General features: G+C 32.0%; 1 protein-coding gene across 6 annotated transcripts in view; it reads left to right on the forward strand.

Annotated features, from left to right (window-relative positions):
* The window catches only part of VPS13B (vacuolar protein sorting 13 homolog B), a 625,623-nt gene that overhangs the window by 83,952 nt on the left and 519,938 nt on the right, over positions 1-21,733 (forward strand). For all 6 annotated transcript variants that reach the window (XM_072949533.1, XM_072949529.1, XM_072949532.1 and 3 more), the window contains exon 17: positions 20,564-20,745. In XM_072949533.1, coding sequence (XP_072805634.1) covers positions 20,564-20,745 — 182 coding nt within the window. The remainder of the gene's footprint in view (positions 1-20,563; positions 20,746-21,733) is intronic.

Raw genomic sequence — 21,733 nt, forward strand, 5'->3', positions numbered from 1 at the left:
AACAAAGTTAGGGTTAGTCCATTAGATCTGTGAATGGATACAGTGGGGGAGGAATTTGGAAAATTACTTTGGGACTGGACTTGTACACTAATAAGGATGTCTAAGCTTTTTAATATGAACACTTTAAAATAGTTAAAATAGGTAATCAGATATTCACTAGTCCCCTTTCTTTCTGATCAGACTTACTGAACTACAACTGTAATATAGTTTTAAGTTCACCTTTTTTCCTATAATTGAGGCTTCAAAAATGTGATCTTATTTATAAGTATATTTTGGAAGTTCAGAGAACAATTACTTTGGTTTAGAAAGTCATGGAGAACGTGGAAAAGGTAACTTTTAAGTGGGTTGTTAAAGAATGGGTAGAATTTGAAAGAGAATACTTTTTTATACGGTGTCAGATATGTAGTTTAATGAAGTTTTTATAATAGCCCTGTGAGGTTAGGTGATACTGCCTCTTATAAAACTAAAACTCAGAGAGGTTACATAAATTGTCCAAAGTCACACAGTGGCTGGACAAGGATTCTCTTGGAGGGTTACTTCGTTCCAAAGTTTTGATCCCTTTCTTGCCTGAAAGGAATGAAGACATACATTATCTTTTGTTAATCATCTTTGAAAACTCAAGATCCTTCTTGTCTTATAGTAAACATGAAGTTCCATATATAGAGAGGCTAGTTATGATAGTACAGCTAATGAATCTGAATTCTCCTAGTGCCAGTTGGTAGTATATGGATATTATGATGCTGATCTCATAGAATTGGAGATAAAAGGGTTAGGCAGAGTCTTATTATCTCAGTTACTAAGTCTTTCTGACATAGCTTGATTTATGGTCATCTATCCAAGGCTTGTACATTTTATTCAAAGGGAGTTAGCTACTTTCACATGCAGCCGGATTCATTGTTGGGCAGTGCTAAAACTCTTTCTTTTATTGAATCAAAATCTGCTTTCATGTTTCTTTCTTTCTTTCTTTTTTTTTTTTAGTAATTATTGCTTCTTTATAACATGAGCCATTTTCATACTCATAGGAATGTGGGCAAAAGCATATTTCTTTACAAGATAAAGGATTCCATCCAAGTACCTGTTCCTTTCTTAGCACGGTGCCAGATAGCTTGGTTTTGAGCAGTCAAGTTACTAAACTGTTAATTTGTGGGAGGAAGATGCTTCTGTGGAATCCGTGTTTGAGTTCAGTGTTAAATAGGAAATACAGGATGTGGTGCTAGTAGGTTCATGGTATTGGTGAGGAGAGGGGAGGCAGATACTGATTTTTTTATCTCCCTGAAATGGAAACTGAAGTAGCCATTCTTCTGCTTTAGCTCAGAATAACACCAGAATAAATGATTTCAGCTTCAGTAGAAACTGGGCCCTTCAAGTCTAACAAAAATGCCAATAATATTTATTAGCAAACAGAGAATCAGTAATCCACCTCACAAGGCCCAAAATGATGTTTGCTCAACTGCCCTGTCTTTTATAGTAACGCAGTTTGTGACCTCAGGAACATAGAGTTGGGCGTTTTTAATGTTCCTGGAGATAGATCTTTTTAATTCCCTTGTTTACAAAGCTGTGTTTATTTTCTTCTGTCTGCTTTTGTGATTAACATTCTCCTTACAGAACTTCTTAAAACTGGTAAGACTTAACTGGGATGTTAATTCTCTTATCTCCACTTGAGTGGCAGCAACCTTATTTTCAGCTTTGGTTTGTCTGGCATCTGGAATGTGCTTCCCTGGAATGTTTTGAACTGAGAAGAAATACTGACATCATCTGTTATAATCTTCTCATTTCAAAAGTGAAAAAACTGAATCCCAGAGAGGTCAAGTTAGTTATCTAAGAGCACATAGTTAATATCAGTACCTCAGTTTGATTTTCATTTTCTTAATTCAGGGCTGTCTTTTACTGTATCACACTGCTTTAAAAATTATTTTAATTTTTATCATGATAAAATATACCTGACATAAAATTTGCCATTTTAACCATTTTTAAGTGTACAATTCAATGGCATTAAATACATTCACATTGTTGAGCTACTCTTACCACTATTCGTATTACCACTACCCTGAAATTTTATGTTCTATACCCATTAAAACAAGAACTCCCATTACTCCCTACCTCAAGCCCTGGGTAACTACAATTTTACTTTCTGTCCCTATGAATTTGACTGTTTAAGGTACCACATGTAAATGGAATCATGAATATTTGTCCTTTTGTATTTGGCATATTTCATTTAGCATACATAGAATTTCCAAGATTCATTTATGCTGTAGCATATATCAGAACTCCTTCCCCCCTTCCCTTCCTCCCTCTTTTCTTTCTTTTTCACCACCCCCCCTTTTTTTTTAATGAAGGTAGTGGGGGTTGAACCAAGGACCCTGGGCATGCTAAGCATGTGCTCTACCATTGAGTTATGCCCTCCCTTCTTTTCAGACTTTTTTAAGTTTGAATAATATTCCATTGTATGTAAATATCACATTTTCTTAATCTGTTCATCACTGGACATTTGAATTATTTCTATCTTTTAGCTCTTGTGAATGATGTTGCTGGGTGTACAACTGTTCAAGTCCCTTCTTTCAGTTCTTTTGGGCATATAGCTAGAAGTAGAATTGCTGGATCATATGGCAATTCTTTAAGTTTTTGAGAAACTGCTATTCTGTTTTTTACAGTGACTGCACCATCATTCCCATCAACAATGTACAGGCATTCCAGTTTTTCCACATCCTTACCAACACTTATTTTCCTTTTTTTGATAATAGCCATTCTGTTGAATATGAAATGATACCTCACTGTGGTTTTGAATTGCATTTCTCTGGTGGTTAGTGATTATTTTTCTGAAGTATGGTTTAGTATAATGTAATGATTCAACATTTAAATAAATTTTGAAATGATCATAAGTCTAGTAACCATCTGTCACCATGCAGTTTTTTACACTATTATTGATTATATACTTTATACTGTATGTTACATCCTTGTGCATTATTTTGTAGCTGGAAGCTTGTACCTCTTAATCCCCTTTACCATTTTCCCCCAACCCCTAACCTCTCTCTATCTTTTCAAGTGCTTATTGGCCATTTATATATCTTCTTTGGAGAAATTTATATATTCAAATTCTTTGCCCATTTTTAAATTGGATTGTTTTTGTTGTTGAGTTGAAGGTTATTTATTCTGAGTTGTAGTTATTTATTGTGTATATCAATCCCCGATAATATATATAATTTGTAAATTTCTTTCCTCCAATTCTGTGGGTCTACATTGCTTTTCAATGTCAAGTCTCTCTACTATAATCTAACTCCAAAACCAGAGGCTGAGTTTATCTTCTTTATGTTATTTGCTTTTTGTTTGAAATGTTACCTTTTAGATTTGACACAGTTTTTCTTAAGAATTAGTATTGCTTTAGCAAGTAAAAAGTTCTAGTGTGTTTATTTGAAATAGTTCTACCTAATTTGAGAAAAAGAAGAAAGAGATGAATTTATCAGTATTCTTTGGGTTCTTTACAAGTTTATCTTTACAGTAATTTATGCTCTTACCAACTGTGAGATGGCTTCCTTATAATTGTTTTTCTGCAGAATCATTTTATAAATTTCTGTGATATAGGGAGATCTTTTTCTGCTTAACTTTCTCCTCATTTTAAGCCTATTTTAAACACATATGTCTGTTAAGCTCTTCAAAAGTTAAATATAGTGCTTGACATAGACTTTACAGTCTTTAGATTATAGACCACTTCAATACCATAATAAAATAAAAATTAAAACAAATGATCAATCAATTAAATCAAATGACCATTCAGCTAGTAACTTTCTGTTATTCAGGATAGGGTTCAGGAAGACATGGAGGTTTTAGAAATAGCAGGAAGTTTGGGATATTAGTACCCATTTTTAATGGGAATTTATAAATACCTCATATTTCCTACTCTGGGTTGACATACATATATACATCATGTTTTGAAATCTGTATACATATTGGCTTCATCACCTTTTTGTTATTAGTAATTGTACTTATTAATTACTGGAAGATAGTTTTTTTACCAACAAAGTAATACTAAAGTAATCCAAAATTATTTAATTATTTTTGTATTATTCATTAAAAAGATACTATCATAGTCCTAGTGCTCATTGCTCCTCAACTTGAACTCGAAGAGAATATTGAAATATAACTCTTTGAGGTATTATTAAATGGTAAATCAGTTCAGTCAAGACACTTATCATTCTGATTACAAGATTATTTCTCTAGTAATAGATATTAATGTTGATTTTAACAATCTGATGCTAGAGAATATATTTTAACAAGTCCAAGCAAATATGAACACTGATCTTTGTACGGTCACAGAGTTAAACATTTCAGAGTAGACTGGGATTCATATGTTAGTCTCTGAAAAATCCAACATTGTTTGCTTCTTGGCTCTGTCACATCCTCTTGAAACTGACATATATTGCTGATACAGGTTTCTACTTCAAAGATAGATGAATTAAAGTATGATTTCTTCATCAAAGTAAGATTCAAACTCATCAAAATGTGTATATGGCTTCTGAAATTGTGACTTTTTTTCAGTCAAATGGCACTATAGTTCTTAATAATTTATGGGTCTTTTAAAGATGCTTAGAGAAGTTTGAGAGTGAGACATAGCAGCCTTCATGTGTCTTTGGCTGAATTCATGCATTCGCTTTGCATCTGAACTTGAGTTTCTTTAGAAAATGCTCTTTTTCGTCCATGTAAAATTTTAGACTGGGTACATAAAACTGTGCTAGCTGTGAGACCTTAAGGGTGGGGTAAGTCCAAATTTTACAGCCTTAAATGAAACAAAATATGCAAGCTTTATCTCAGTAGGTTACACATTAGAGACGGTTAAGTATAATCACAATGAAAATATTCCATTGTGATCAGTTTCTCCATTACATCATATGGCAAATTTGATTTGGAAAGTTCATAGTGCAAACTGTTCTCATAACAGTTTTCTCTTGATTTAGATAACTTGCTGAATTTTTTTTCTTTGTAGCAGATGATTAGGTCTTATTAATACTGCTTATTAAGGTGGTATATTTTTGTATGAGCTGTAATCTCAGGTCAGGCATACAGCAGTGGATTCATTCTGGATGGCATTGTTCTTGATGTAACTTAATCTTCCATCTTACGGGATTCTGTGTTGTGTGACTTGCCCTGCTTTGTTAATGAAACAATCTTTTCATTATTAAGCATTTTTTTGCATATTTTTAAGAACCTTTCTTCGTTTTGGTCATACTGTTTTTGCCTTCTAACTTTTTCATGCTTAATTCTTCTTTTGTGTCTTTATTGGGATAATTAAAGCAGGGAAGTCTGACCAGAATAGACAGGATACATGTTTTCTTCAATTTTTGAACAATGTTCCCCAGTCGATGGCACTTTTTTTTAAAACTCTAGTGAGTTTTTCCACTACGTCTGCAGTTTTGCACGTTTGAGATTGTTTTTTGTTTGTTCGATCTTTTCCACAGATAGAGATGAATGCCTGCTGTACATCCACTTTGCAGGGCCCTGGCTAGAGATGCACCAGTAAACAAAATAGGCACGATACATGCCCTCATGGCAGCAGAGAATACACAATCAATTAAGAGAATTTTAGGGAGAGAAAAAATGCTTTAAGAGGCAGTGTATATTGTCTCTTAAAATCTAGTTATAAAATTGTCCTTTTTGCTATCTTGGACCTCAGAAGGGGATGCTTATGTAGTTTTTAACTGTATAATGTTTTAAAATTATTCAGTATTTTTCTGTTTAATTTTTATTAATGATTCATGTTTAATGATTCATGTCTGAAATACAAGCCATCTAATTAGTGGAGGAAACACTGATTGAAACTGAAATATATGTTCCTGCAGATAAATGAAAACTCATTGAATAAATAGATTAAACGTATCAATGTTTTATCTTCCAGCTTTTTGAAAACATTCTTCAGTTACTATTGAATACTTTTGTGGCTTGTATTTGATAATTCTGGATTTAACGTAAGCTTTTTTCAAAATTTGATTTCTCAGCAGTTTAACATGTGTACAATCTCCAGTTTTTACAGAGGTTAACTTATATTAGGGCTTTTAAGACCTGTTTATAAATAGACACATTTAAAAATTGCATCCTTGCTTTATACTCTTAATATCCACTTTTCTGCATTACAACATTTAGTGTGAATACACATCAAAAATCTGTAAAGTTTTTCTCATTTGAGGATTTTTAATTATTGCGTTTTTAAATATGTATGTTTATATGAAGCTATATTCTCTTTGATTATAAATTACTGAGATTAATTTTTCTAGCAGGACTTTCCTAAGAGTCTTTTATGTTTTATCTCTTTAATCTTCACAGCAACTTTATGAGAGAGGTACTATTATACATTTTATATATACCTTTGTCTTAACTTGGTAATGCTTATACATCTACTAAATAGCAAAGATGAAATTCAGTTTTAGGTTTGTCTGTTTGAATCGTGACCCAAGATTAGTACTCCCTTCCACCATTGATGAGAGTGCATTGCAAGTTGGCCGTTACGTTTGTAACCGTAGACATCCTTTTATAGGAATAGCTTTGCTAATTTGTATCTTTTTAATAAACGCTTTTATTGAGGCATACTTTATACAGCATAAAATTCACCATTTCAAATGTACAGTTCAGTGGTTTCTGGTGGCTTACTGAATGGTGCAACTGTTAACATAAATCAGTTTTAGAACATTTTCATCCCTCCAATAAGACCCTTCATACCCATTTACAGCTAATCCCCATCTCCAGCCCCAGGTAATCACTAATCTACTTTCTTTTTCCATATATTTATCTATTCTGGTGTGTAAATAGAATCATACAATATGTGGTATCCTGTATCTGGCTTGTTCCACTTAGCATAATGTTTTTGAAGGTCGTCCTTGATACAGCATATGTTAGCAGCTAACTTGTCTTTTATTCTGCATCTCTGTGTGGCTTTTCCTTCCCAAGTAAAACATATTCAGGCTTACAAGTAACTATCCTTACTCTTATCCAGAGATGTTTAAATTCTAGAGTTGGATGAGGGGTTTGAAAACCTTGTTACAGTTGCTGCTGTAACTGTAACTGTGACTTGGGATGTTCTAAGACTATCCTTTCATGTCATTAGCCCTTTCTTCAACCATAAATAGACATAAGCTTTTGCCATAATTTCTGAGAAATTATGGAGGTGGGAATAGTGTATAGACTCCTTGCTCTGTGATTACTGGTATTGAAATTCATATAAATATAGATTCTAACTCTGTATCAGTCTTGCTTTTCTCAGGGAGAAGGATGGCTGGTAGTGTTTTTTTTTTTTTTTAATCTTTGATAAGTTAACTCACTTTGAAATGCCTAGTCTTGTCATTTTAGGACTTTATCATTTTTGTATCTTGACTAACTTTTCATATTTGCATTTATGCTCCAGGACCTAGCATATAGTTGATTTTCAAGAAATGTTAATTAAAATGAACTGAACTAGAATTAATTTTATAAATTTTTAAATCAGTTAACTTATGTTTTGACGATGACAGAAAAAAGAAACAGATATATTCAATCATATTGATGTTTAAGGAAGAAAAGTTAGCAAAACTACCCAAACTATTTCCTTTTTTGTTCATCCTTAATATTTTTTAAATAAACAAAGCTCTAATATTATGAAGTATTCTTTTAGATTCTAGCATCTAAAGAGAAATATGGGTTAAACGTATCATTCTTGAATATTTTCAATTTTTGTTCATCCTGATAAATGCGAATAAATATTCAGATATGAGTACTCTTGCAATTTGTATTTCTAGATGTTAGTGTTTTTAGTCTCACGATGTTCTTTTAACTTTTTTTGGAGGAATAATATTTGAAGGTGAATACTTAATTTTTAATACCTTATTTCTCACAGTATTATTTTAGTTTCATAGAATCCCTGTGAGTAATTTTAAAAAATTATAAAAGTACTGAGGGATCTTGCTACACCTGAAAATAGTGTATAACTGTGCTAAGCTTTCATAGTACTTTAGAGCTCTGTAGACTGTGGTAAGCTTCTCTAAAATGGTTTATAATATGAATTATACCAGTGTTTTCAGTAACGTTGTTTTCACTTTTAAATTAGACTATAATTTTAGTCTAAGTACAACAATTTTATGTGAACAATTCAGTGACTTTGACAGACATGTAGATGTCAGATGGTCATCATCAAAATCAAGCTATAGAACATTTCTTTCACCTCCCCCACCAGTATTTCTCCTTCTGGAGTTTGTCAGCTTTTGGTAAGGGCAGTTGGCTCATGGCAAAGGTAATGCCTATCTTGATTCCCCAGTTGTAGGGTGACCAGGGGATAACTGGTTGGCAGCTTGTTAGGTAGCAACTCACTGTTCCTTGCTTTGTTGCTCCATCCCTCACCCTAACCCATCAGGTGACTGGTTCTCTTCACTAGGGCTTCTAGGCTTTCTCTAGCCCACATGGCTGCCAGAGACCGAGCCGCTAGCATTTTCAGTTACACAATAAAGGATTTTGTGACTGTATTTTATATACACAATTTCACATATTTTCTTTTCATTTTTTGGATTCTTTTTTTGCCTAGGTAATTTTTTTTAAAGTAATAAAAAGAAAAATAGAAATGTAATTTTAACAAATGAGATATCATAGGACTCTGATGTTATTTTGTGACAACAAATATAGTAGCCTAACCCCCAAAAAAGACTGATTTAAAATTAAAAAATTATTTTACTATTGTTTACTACTTATTATTTACTATTTTACCTAATTTGATTAATTTATTTACAGCCTTGTATTTGTATCAGGGTGAAATTCTTAACCAAGATTTCATTTGATGTCTGAAATACCAGTTTATTTAAATCTGAAAGAATAGTTTTATTACATAATCCATATTTTTAAAAAATATTTCTTTTAGAAGTTGGGAAATACAGAATAGAAATGAATCTAGGCTTTATTTTGATTAAAGATGTTTTCTTCCCAAATAGGTTCTTACTTTATCTATGAATTTGTGTTGACTGAATGACTTTTAATAACAGATTTTAAAATTTTAAAGAAATAATGCCTCATAAATAATCTTTATATGAATGGTAGTCCAGAATCTTAAATTTAACAATTAACATAATTGGTTCAGAATGTGTTTTCATTAGATGTTCTGTTTGTTTCCATCTTAGCACTAACTTGTAAATTCTCTGCTTTTCTTGGTGTTGGATTTAGTTTGGTTACTTTCAACACTTTGCCACATTGTAGGTAAAAAAAATTCAATTATGAAATTATAAATACTGTATCATTGTATTACTATGATTTTATATGTTACTAATAAAGTACATTTATTTAGAATATTAATGTGTTATTATCTGAAAAATAGTACCTGGAAAGGCCAACTTTTATATATGTTAATAATCCTATCAATTTTTGTCATGTTTTGGTTTTGATTTTATAATGTGTTTAAATAAATGACTAGCTGAAAAATACCTATTTTTATAGTTTTTTAATGAGTGTGTATATGAATAGAATTAAAAAGACGTGAAATACACAGCTATAGGTAAATAGCACTTGTCTTTATACAGTTAGATTTTTCCCTTTGAGTTTTTTAGTAAGTGCATGAACAGCATACAACATATGTTAACAACCAGGACATGCTGGTCCAGTGAGAACAGAAGGTTTTCTCTGATTTTGCTTTTGCAAAATTTGGTATTTTATGATTAGTTAGGTGTGAAATTGTACAGACAAATATGACTCATCTATTTCTCTTTTTTAAAGTTTTAGACTTAGTAAAATAGTTTTAGTGATACCCAAATGAGCATTTGTAATTCCTTCTTAGATTATTGCTTTTAAATTTGAGTTATGGGTATTGGAGAGTATTATTACAAGACCTATACCTCTTTCTATGAGATGAATAACTGTCTTTTTCTCAGAATTTGATTTTATCTGTGTACGGTGGGAGACATTTTATTCTGTCTCAGTGTCAGTGTATTCTGTGACAACATCTACTGATAATATCTATTACATATGTCTGCATTTCATTATTTTTTGGGGGACTGAAACTTGAGTATTCAATAGAATTTTAAGTTATTAGTATATTTATTAAAAGAAATGTCTTGATTAGAAATCACTAAATTTTGACTAAGTTTTATTTCTTTAATCATTGCCTCTAAATTTCTTAACTGTATTTGACCATTTAATCTCTCTTTAATATACTAACTTGAAGTTTAGGAAAAAATAATCATTGGAGGCCCCTATTGGGGTTCAAAAGATCATACAGTGCATATTTGGTAGCAGAAGAAAACCTCTAAGAACAGTATCATAATATTCTAGTATAGCATTTTGCACTTAGCTGATGCACTACATACAGGGATTCATTTGCACCTCACAATGGATCTTTGGAATAATGAAGTCAGGTAATATTATCTCTTTTATGAATATGAAAATGGAGGATTAGAGAAGATGAAACTGTGGATCAAAAGAGGTAAAGTCACTTGTTCTAGATGTTCTGGAGGTCTAGTTTAGTTGGTGACGGAACCATTAATAGCTTATTGATAACTATTAGCAAACTCTGGATAATAGCTTTTATAGTATTCTTCATTATGATTTATAACTATAAATATATTTCCAGTTTCCTAAATCAATCTCTTAATACTTGGCACTTTTCAAGTTTCAACTGATTAATGAATCATTTGTTTTAGAAATAATTTTTGGCACCTACCAAGTGAAAACTGTTGTGTTGTAGGCCTCAAGTCCCAATATGAGTAAGACATGGTCTTTGCTTTTTCTTTCTTGATTCTTTGTATTTAGAGAGGTGTTCTTTAATACTGGCTAACTCATACATCTGAATCCAGGTTTGTTTGACTGATTTGTTTTTGGAAGATAATTTTACTTATGTCCTTCTCCTGCCTAAAATACTTTGCTTCTCACAGCTTTTATGATAAAGATTAAAATCTTCAAAACATTCTGTGATGCCCTCAGTGGTCTGGCCCCTTCTTGGCTGTCTAGATTCATTGAATATCTTCCTCTCTGTCTCCTTCTACCTTTTTGCCTTTTTTCAGTGTGTCCTTTTTCAGCCAAGGTTTTTACCATATCGTCTTAGGAGTCAATAGTTTAAATAATTTTTACTCATTCCTCAGATATTCACCCAGTTGATACTTTCTGTGACCAGATCACATCCCCTCAATGTATTCTTTCAAGTGATATTTTTCCTGTTGTTTCACTGTACTTTGCATAGAATTGATTTTACCCTGGTTTGTGTGATTATTTAAGGTGTTGCCATTCTTTTTACGTTAAGTTCTGTGAAGACTGTATCTTATTTTTTTGGGTGACATTTATCTTCCAAACCTTGAAACTATAGGAGAAAAAAATAAATGTGTTGGCATGCAGTTGATGATTTCTTCAGCAGTTTTAGTGTTTTTTGATTGATAAGGTTTTAGGTTGTATGCTTTTTTGGTAACCATGATTGTCTCCAATTTACTTACATAGTATATGTAAAATGTGCTCTTGGTCAAAGCAAAAACCAATGACTTTAATTACTGAAACTGAATTAAAATTTAAGTGATTTTTTTACTAATCAGAATTCTCAAGGTACGATTTCAATGTTTTTAATTACATGTGTAAGATCTATTGCATAAACTTACTTCCTTTCTCTCTTTTTTCCTGAGTAAACATTTTTACTTATGTGGATGAATTATCTATATTGAATAACTTGTCTGGGAGATGATGAGATTAATGAAGAGAAAACACTTTGGTCCATTCCTGTTTTGTTTCTTTGCTGACACCTGTAGTTCATTGTAAGATTTTGAGCTTTGTATATTGTAATAATCATGGCATTCATTATATTTTTATTTAAGTAATAGACAAGTTTTACTTCTCATTTTCTCTGTTCATTTGTTACCTAACACGTTCAAATATTTATTTCAAAAATTTGAAAAATGGTAAGATATTTTCATATTTCAACACAACAAGCTGTAATTTGTATTTTACAGCTATTTGCAAATGCTTAAAATCATTGTACTTAAATATATATGATAGTTAATACTGGTGGGGATGTTGAGAAAGTGGTATGCTGATACACTGCTGATGAATGTAAATTTTGATTCAAACAGTGAAATATCAAGTGTGCATTAAAAAGACCAGTGTGGAAGAATCTGTACTGATGCAGAAATGTCTTGATGATCAATCAGTTAGATCGGTTGCTTAGTCATAAAAGGCAGGCTGTAGACATGTATATATATCTCCATTAAAATGATACTAGTATCTATGAATGTATAAAATCAGTAGACAGAGATCTGTAGATATGTATGCTGAATTCATAAAAAGTGGTTATCTATGGGGAGTGGAGTGGATCAGAAGGAGGAAAGAGGAGTTTTAACCTTTAATTTTACTTATTTAATTAAGACATTTTTTCCCCTTTCATTGAATATGGATATATCGTGAACGTTAAAGTGTCCCTGTATGCAGAACTAAATACAAATTTCTTAGCTTTTTAAACTGCTTTCATTTCTCAGTTGAGTTAGTGAGTTTTACACTCATTTTATTTTGGAAAAAGTGATCTAATCTTATTTTACTGTACAGGATATGAGTAATAACAAAAATACATTTTTGGAACCAATTTGTAGGTTCAGACTTTGCATTTGGGGACTCTGTATAAATCTTTAGATCCAGCTGTTGCTGAGGATATTCTTTCAATTGCTATGAGGTGTGTTGATTTTAAAAGAATGGATGGTTGTTTCTCAAGTGTATGTTTGGCAAAAATTTTATGGTATTGCTATGAATGTGAATGGATTGTTTAATTCCTTTGCATCGAATAGTAAGAACTGCTCCCATGTTTTTTATTTAAAATTAAGGGAGAATTTTCTTTATAGAAATGCCAGATTGTTTCAGAATTTCATCAACTTTGTATTGTAATTTTTCAGCAAATGTACAGGCAGAGTCTTTTAAAGTGTTTGTTAATTAAGGCATATTCATTTTCAGTCTTTGCTACTACACAATCAAGACTTACTTGTTTCTGTTTCCTTAAATTTATCCTGGAGTTTGTCCAAGTTGAGTTTTAATGAGTTGTTTATCCCACTAGTTACATTAGGATTTATTTTTCCCTAGAGAGTAATGTTTGAATTGATAGTTTTTAAACCTATTCTGTAAAATGAACATATGTTCAGACTAGGACTTCTGGATATGTGAAATAGGCATTTGTTAAATAAATTTTTTTATTTTCACCAACTTAACTGTTAAAATGTAGGCTTAGTGATATTTAAAAAAACACAAAGTAGCCCAGAAGTTCTTAGATAATTTTAGTATGAATTTTATTGAGCTGTTTTATTTTAAGCAAAGTTTAAATAAATTTGTAGTGATATAAACCATAGGGAAAATTACACTTTTATTTTGCATTTTCATTGACATTTTAATGAGCTTCCCAAGTAGCTTTAAGTTATAAAGGCTATTGATCTGTTTAGAAATTCTGAAGCAAATATGCTATGGTGGTATGGTTTGATGAATTGGGTTTGATGAAATGGATACATGGGTATTTATTATTTTCTTGTTAACCTGTTAGAAATATTTCAAAATTGACAAAAACGAAAGAGAAAAAAACCCTTCATTGAGACTGTTAAACCAACAGGTACATTCTATAGTCTACCATCTATTGCCATATCATTTTTAAATAGTTTATTTTAGTTCACATGCTAGTGGAGTGTTTAACAGAAGTATAATAAAATGTACTTTTATTTGCAGTCAGTTACAGCTGGAAAGTAAAACAAACCACAAAAACGTGTCCTACGTGTATGATATAATTTACTTGTTTATTATTGAATTATGGCTTTTGTACAAAGTGAATTACTTCCTTTGATGTTAAATTGAACCTGAAGGAGAGAATTGTCCCCTACCCTTAGGCATCATTAAAATGTAGAATAAATTAACTTTTTTGAATTTGCATATGTTTAAGTTTTTATTCAAGTCTGTGTTATCCACTTGGGAGTCATTTTATGTGACATATGATGACTTAAAAGCTACAGTACCATATACAGTAGCTGAATTTTTTATGAAATAGTAAAGACCAACTTGTAAAAAGAATCCTGACTGTAATTTTGCCTTATAAATAATTATTGCTATAGTTATAAGAACATGGCTCTTCCTAAACCATAGGATTTCCTAACTGCCACAGAGTATCTGGCTGAAGATAGAGTGGCTAGATTAATTGTACATATTTATATTGTAGGTTTCTGTTTTGTTTACTTAGTGTCACTACTGATTAACTGTTTTTTCTGGTCAGGAATTATGAATGAAATTTGAGAACATAGTAGAGAGAGAACCACCTCTCGATTTTTAATAAAAGACAAGAAAGAGACTTAAAAAATGACTGCAATGTTGAAAAAGCACAAGAAACCAATAATGATAATGAAATATAAGTTGTTGAATTAGATCCTATTTGTCTTTCCTCCTGTCTCATTTAATCTTTACTATTTTACCTGATTGGTTGAAGGAATCTTTTATTCAGTGCATATTTCTAGTCCTTTGATTTTATGGTAAGATATGACCAGGATTGTAAATTGAATAGTAGATCTAGGAAGAGCCACCTATTGCTATTAAATATTTAAGAGTTGTATGGACAGGGTTTTAGATGTCTTAACGTGCAGCTGTATATTTAATTACGTGACGTCAGCTAAACAAGAGACAGATTATCCCAGGGTTTTGTTCCTGTTTTGATATTTTTGAGTAAGAGAATGCATTCATTAGTTGCTTGGACTAGTGTTCCTAGGAACAGAGTTCTGAATACTTGAGGGAGATCTTTTGTTTTAATTGAGGTAAAATCCACATAACATAAAAGTTACCATTTTAATTATTTTACATGTACAATTCATTGTTTTTTTAGTATATTCATATTGTTATGTAGTCACTATCACCATCTAACTTTAGAGCATTTTCAAAACTTAAAAAACAAAACCTGATTCTATCTCTGATTCTAGATATTTCATATAAACAGAATCATACAATATGTGACATTTTCTGTCTGGCTTCTTTTACTTAGCATGTTTTCAAGGTTTCTTCATGTATCATTACTGCATTCCTTTTTATGGCTTTATAATATTCCTTTATAGGGGTATACCACATTTTGTTTATCCATTCGTCAGTTGTTGTTTGGGTTGTTTCTACTCTTTGCCAATTAATAATAATACTTCAATGAACATGCATGTATGAGTTTTAATACAAACATGTTTTCATTTCTCTTTAGTATATACCTAACCATATAATTGTGTATTACCTTTTTGATGAACTGTCAAATTTTTACACAGAGTGGTTGTACCATTGTATATTTCTGTCTCCAGTGTATGAGTGTTCCAGTTCCTTCTCATCTTTCCCAACACTTGTTATTTTATTTTATTTTTTTTTCCTTATTATGTTCATCCTAGTGGGTGTGAAGTGGTGTCTCTTTGTGTTTTTGATTTTTATTTCCTTAATGATGTTGAGTATCTTTTCATGCTTTTTGGCCATTTATATATATCTTCTTTGGAGAAATGAGTATTCATGTTCATTTTTTAAATTGGGCTGTACATATTTTTGTTGTTGAGTTGTGGGAGAGCCTTATTAGATTTATGACTTGTGGACCCCCCCATTTTTTGTTTTTTTTTTTTACTTTCTGGATAGTATCCTTTGATACACAAAAGGTTTTAATTTTGTTAAAGTTCAATTGATCTGTGTTTCTTTTTATTGCTTTTGATATCATATTTAAAAGACTTATTAAAATCCAAGATTGTGAAGATTTACACCTATGTTTCCATCTAAGAATTTTATGGTTTTAGCTTTTTGATCAATTTTGAGTTAATTTTGCTATAGGGCATGAGGTAGGGGTCCAACTTTTTTCTTTGGCATTTGGATATGCAAAACCATTGTTGAGAAGACTGTTTTTATCCCCATTGATTGTTCTTGACCTCTTACCAGAAATCAGTTGATGATAGATGTCTGGATTTACTTCTAGACTCTTCAGTTCTAGTGCACTGATTTATATGATGTGTATTTTTGACTACTGTACCTTTATTAAAATTGGAAATTGGAAATTGTGAGTCTTCTAGCTTTGTTTTTCTTTTTCAGCATTATTTTGGCTATTCAAGTTTCCTTTTAAATCCATATGAATTTTAGAATTAGTTTACTCATTTACCAAAATAGACAGCTGGGGTTTTGATAAGGATTGTGTTGAATCTGTAGATGAATTTGGAGAGTATTGTCATCTTAGCAATAATAAATTTTCCAATCCATAAACATGTGATGTCTTTCCATTTATTTAGTCCCCTCCTTTAGTTTCTTTCAACAATGCATTGTAGTTTTCAGTGTAAAAGTCTTACATTTCTTTGTTAAATTGTTTCTAAGTATTTTATTCTTTATATTGCTATTGTAAATTAGGTTGTTTTCTTATGTTCATTATAAGTGTATATGAGTACAAAACTAGTTTTTGTGTAATTACCTTATTTCTTGCAACTTACTTGAACTCGTTTATTAGCTGTAATACTTGGAGTGTGTATGTGTGTTCTTAATGGTTTTCAATGTATAAGATCATGCCATCTGTGAGTAGTGATAGTTTTACTTCATTTACAATCTGAATGCCTTATTTTTCTTGCCTCATTTTGTGTCTAGAACCTCTACTACAATGTTGAATAGAATGGCAAGAGCAGTACTTGATGTCTTCCTGGTCTTGGAGAGAAAGCTTTCAGTCTTTGACTGCCAAGTATGATGTTAGTTGTGTGTCCTGTGTCATACTGAGGATGTTCTCTTTAATTTTAGTGTGTTGAGTATTTTATATCTTGAAACAATTTTGGATTTTATCAAATGTTTTTTCTCTGTCAGTGAGGGAACATGTTTTCTGCCCCCCCCCTTCATTCTATAATTATGGTATCTTGCATTGATTGAGTTTCTTGAGCCACTCTTATTTCTGGGATAAATTCCAGTTGTTGTGGTCCATAATGGGTTTAATATTATTCTGAATTTGATTTGCTAGTATTTTCTGGAGGATTTTTTTGTCTGTGTTCACAAGGGATATTTGTGTGTAGTTTTCTTTTGTTGCCTTTGTCTGGCTTTGGTATCAGGATAATACTGGCATTATAGAAGAAACTGAGGAGGGTTCCCTTCTCTTTGTTGTTGTTGTTGTTGTTAAAATTTGAGAAGGATTGGTATTTATTCTTCCTTAAATGTTTGGTTGAATTCACCAGTGAAGCCTTCTGGTCCTGAGCTTTTCTTTCTTGGAATATCTCTACTTCATTTTTGAAGGGTAGTCTTATCAGAATTATAATTCTTAATTGGCAATTCTTCCTTTCACCACTTTGAATATTTCATCCCACTGCCTTGTGGCCTCCATAGTTTCTGGTGGGGAATATCTTCAAAGTTCAACTAGGCAGTTTGCAACTCTGCTGCCTCTTCTTTTTGTGTAGACCCTGAAAGTCAGCCAGAAGTGAGAGCTTAAGGCCTTCCTCTTGCCAGTGTGCAGCCCTGAGCACATGCAGGTATGCCTTCTGTATTCCCAGGAAGGTGCTGGAGCTTTTCAACATTTTTATTCTTCAAAGCATCATTTCCAAGACTTTCTAAGATTTTGGTTAGTCTCTTTTCTCCTCCTTTTCTTAACCATTATCCCAGGCAGCAAGGACTCATGTAATACCTTTGCCTGTAAATATTTTCTGCAAGTGTACCTGGGTAGTTGTTTTAGTTCTGAATTACGAGAAATAAAGCAAGCCCTTTGAGTTGGTCCTCTAGGTAGCCACCAGATAGGTCAAAACAAACAACCACAATTTCTTGTGAACAAGGTCTGTTTTGCTTTCTCTGTTACCTCTGCCTACATTGGGAATATGGGCTGTTTGGTGCCACTGCCGAGCTGGGGTCTGGGGGATGTAACATGGGTAAGTAAAAAATAACACAAAACTCACTTTTCCTATTGATATTGAGCTGTTTTTTAAACTTTAATTTTTTTGTTAATATGTTTCCCTGTTGGCTGCAGACTTTTGGTTAGTTTTTAGAGTTCTGGAAAAAGTCAATTCTTGATAGTTTTTGCCAGCTTTTTTGTTGCTGTTATGGTGGGATAGACTTTTGATGTACCTTACTCTTCCAGTTTTGATGATGTCATTCTTCTTTTGGAGGCTTTAAAGTCAAGTTTATTTGTATGAAGATAAGAAATGCTTTGATAATCCAGTGTCAGGGCAGAGTGTGGAGGTAGTTTGGTAATGCTGATATCTTATCTTTGTATTTTAGAAGTATTTTATGAAATTATTTCATTTTGACACAGTTTGTGATTTCTATAGTCCATTCTTAAAATGTTGCAATTTCTTAAAATTTTTTGAAAAAAAATGATACTGATTTCTCAAAGGACCAAGTAAAACAATATAGACATGTATATAGGGGAAAAGGGGAGAAGATCACAGAAAAGTCATCCTCTGTTCTCATTTTTGAGGAATAATTTCTATTAATATTTCTATCCAGAATTTTTAATCTCAACATGCAAGCACATTCGGACATACTTTTATGTGTAGGTAACTCACCACTTCCTGCCATTATGTGGGACCATATTGTAATGCAACTATATATCTTGTACTCATACTTCAGGATATCCTTTCATGTCAGTTGGTTTATCTAACTTCATTCTTTTTAATAATCTGAGTAGTTTTGCATCAAGTCAATACAACACAATTTATTCAGCAATGACTTTTTCTCAGATTTAGACTATTTTAAACAATGTTGCAAACACTGTCATAGTGTAAGTATTCTTGCAGACTCGTGAGAATTCCTTTCAAGTAGATTCCTAAAAGGTGAACTAGAGGCTGAGAGATTTGCTAATCTGAAAGGTTAAAAAGAGTTATACATTGATTAGTTTGAATTTCCCTTTTTACTGGTGAGGCTTAGAGTCTTTCCATGTTTGTGGATCATTTCTGTTTTGATATTCTGTGAGTTTCCTGTTGATGTCCTTGCAGTATTCTTGTATTAGGATATCTTTTTTCTTTAAAGAATTTACAGTTATTCTTTTCTGAAATGGTTCATATTTATTCTTCAGTATTCAACTTAAATATGACACCTGCATAGTTTTGCTCCATCATTTTGGTGTATTTCACAGGAACCTGTACATAATAGTTCATTCTTGTTTCGTTGTACAGTGTATTTTTCTACCCTCTGCTTGGTTTAAGATTTTTTTTTCCAACAATTTGGTTATAATGTACCTTTGGTATGATTTTAAGTCTCTTCTTGGAGTTTGTTGAACTATCTAGATCTTTGGTTTTATAGTTTTTCTTTAGAAAAAAATTGCCCATTATTTCCTTAAACATTGTGCTTTTCTACTTGTGCCATTTCTCTTCTCTCTTTTGGGACTCCAAGTACACCTGTTTGAGATTGCTTGATATTGTCCCAAAGCTGATTAAGGTTTTTTTCCCCACAATTATTTCAGTCTTTTTTCCTCTCTGATCCTTCATCTCCTGAGACCTTCCTAAGAGGCCTCCTGAGACCTTCCTAAGAGGCTGAAATGCATCTCAGAATTGTCAGGCAGGGAAACAAAAGAGGGAAGCATTTATCCCTACACTTCCAGGCTCTGAATAAATGAACACACAGAATTCCCACTGGAGTCTCAAACTGTACAGTGGCCTTTTAGGCATTGCCACTGAAAATCTGCATTGAATGGTCTTCATAGCAGTGGCTGGAATAACGGGTGGGCTGAGAGGCTTTTGAGGTGATAGACAGGAGATGTCCAGTACTCTCCTTGTGGGTATGGTTGGGGAAATGATAAAGTGTTGAGGTTTATTGGGTAAGGAGGGAATTAGGTATCTGAGTCTACTATAGTAGCATCCTACTCTTTTTTTTCCCTATCTCTTGTTTTTCTACTTTCCACTTTATCTTGCATATTTCATTAACCTTCGCTGTTAGCTTGCTGCTCATAGACATATTTAAATGTTTCCTTACTTTGAAGCTTTGCTATTTAGGAAGTTCAATTAAGGCAGCTCAGTCAAAGGCAGAACCAGATAAATAAGACAACAATGAGTTAGATATTCCAGGGCAGAGGGTCTAAAAATAATTTTTCTGTTACTCTCAAGTAGGAACCTGAGTATAATGTAAATGGTTTGTAAGTACTTGTGAAAGTATAGGATAGAGGGCTCTGGATCAGATTGCCTAGACTTAAATTCCTAATTTTTTAACTTTTTAGTTATATGATATTTGACACCTACTTCATACCTGTATCTTAGTTTCTCCATTTGAAAAATGAAGATAATACCTCCATCAAAGTGTGTTATGAAAAGATTCTATGAGTTAATAAATATGAGATATTAAAAATAAGGCTGATCTGCTTATAAATTCTGTTTAAGTATAATTAGTATTATTTTTGATAATTGACTTGATTGAAAAAGTATAATTGTTTCAGCAGAATGCATGTGTATGAATATGTGTGTTGACATTCTAGTTTGTATTTTTATTTTATTATTGTGAGAGTTCCTGAAATAGTGAAACATATTTAGTTAGTAGAATTGTGTATCTATTTGGTTTAAATTCTATTTTAAAATATTTTTAATGTGTACTTTTTCTTTCCTTATAGTCTAGTTTATTTTATATGTTGTTTGTAAATGCTTTTTAATATATTACTTGCTGTTATTCTTTCTATTTTCTTATGCAGGACCAAAAGGTCTCAGATTGCTATAACTGAAGGTATATTTGAACTTCCAAATCTCACAATTCAAGCTACAAGAGCACAGACACTTCTGCTTCAAGCAATATATCAAAGTTGGTCTCATATTGGAAATATCAGCTCTTCAGCAGTGAATGAAGCTTTGATGAATGAAGTTTTCCAAACTATAGGTAAGAATAGTCTTTTTGACAAGTGTATGGAAAATTCTTATTAGAGATGACTGATATTCTGTCGTTCAAACCCATATGTGTGGCATGTTCAACTTAAATTGTAGTATATTTCTGTGAAAGCAGATATGTATAGGTCCTGTGTAAAATCCAAGATATAAGTTAAGCCATTCAATCTTTTTCTCTGCCACCAATTTGTGGATACGTTTTATAGTTCAAGAGATTATTTTCACCAACTCCTTGTACAATTGACCTTTTGGCCTTACTTGGATAACTTCTGAGGGGATCAGTATGCATGTTTGAAATGATAACCAAGTCAAGTATAAATATAAATATTTGATTATGGTGGTAGAGTGGCATGAAATTCTTGATATTATAGAATACATTAACACTTGGTAAGCAAATTATTCTTTTTGTGTGAAAATTATTAGTATTTCACCTTGAATGAATTAACTACAGAAAATTAAAAATCTGCTTTGATGCCTGTAAAAGAGATATTATCTTCATCTTATTATTCGCTTTGTCAGTAAGCAAAAAAATGTTACAGAAGACTTGCTTCTTTAGTTGTTTCAGCTCATAATAATTATGTTACTTTTGTCAGTGACACAAAAGAAGGATATATTAAGTGTAATCATGCTTAAAATAATAACATTTTTATTTTCTACTTCATTTATCTGTTGAAATATTAGTTTTATTTTTACATGATGCTTTTGAAGGTTTTAATTTCAGACCTTACTATAGGGAATATATTATAAGGTCTAAAAAATGCATTTTTATTTGAGTCTTTTCGTTTGATACAGCCATTGCCTAATGTGGAATTTTATAGTTGTGTCAGGTTTTAGGATTTTATGAAGAAATGACAAATGTTTCATTTATTTAGAAGTTCTTAACTTGGGGTTTATGAAAAGGCTTTGAATACTCTGAATTTCCTGAAATAGTATGCAAATCTTAGTGTGTGCATAAACATATGTCCCCCCCAACACATATTTAT

Source organism: Vicugna pacos, chromosome 25 (assembly GCF_048564905.1).
Source record: "Vicugna pacos chromosome 25, VicPac4, whole genome shotgun sequence".
Lineage (NCBI taxonomy): Eukaryota > Metazoa > Chordata > Mammalia > Artiodactyla > Camelidae > Vicugna > Vicugna pacos.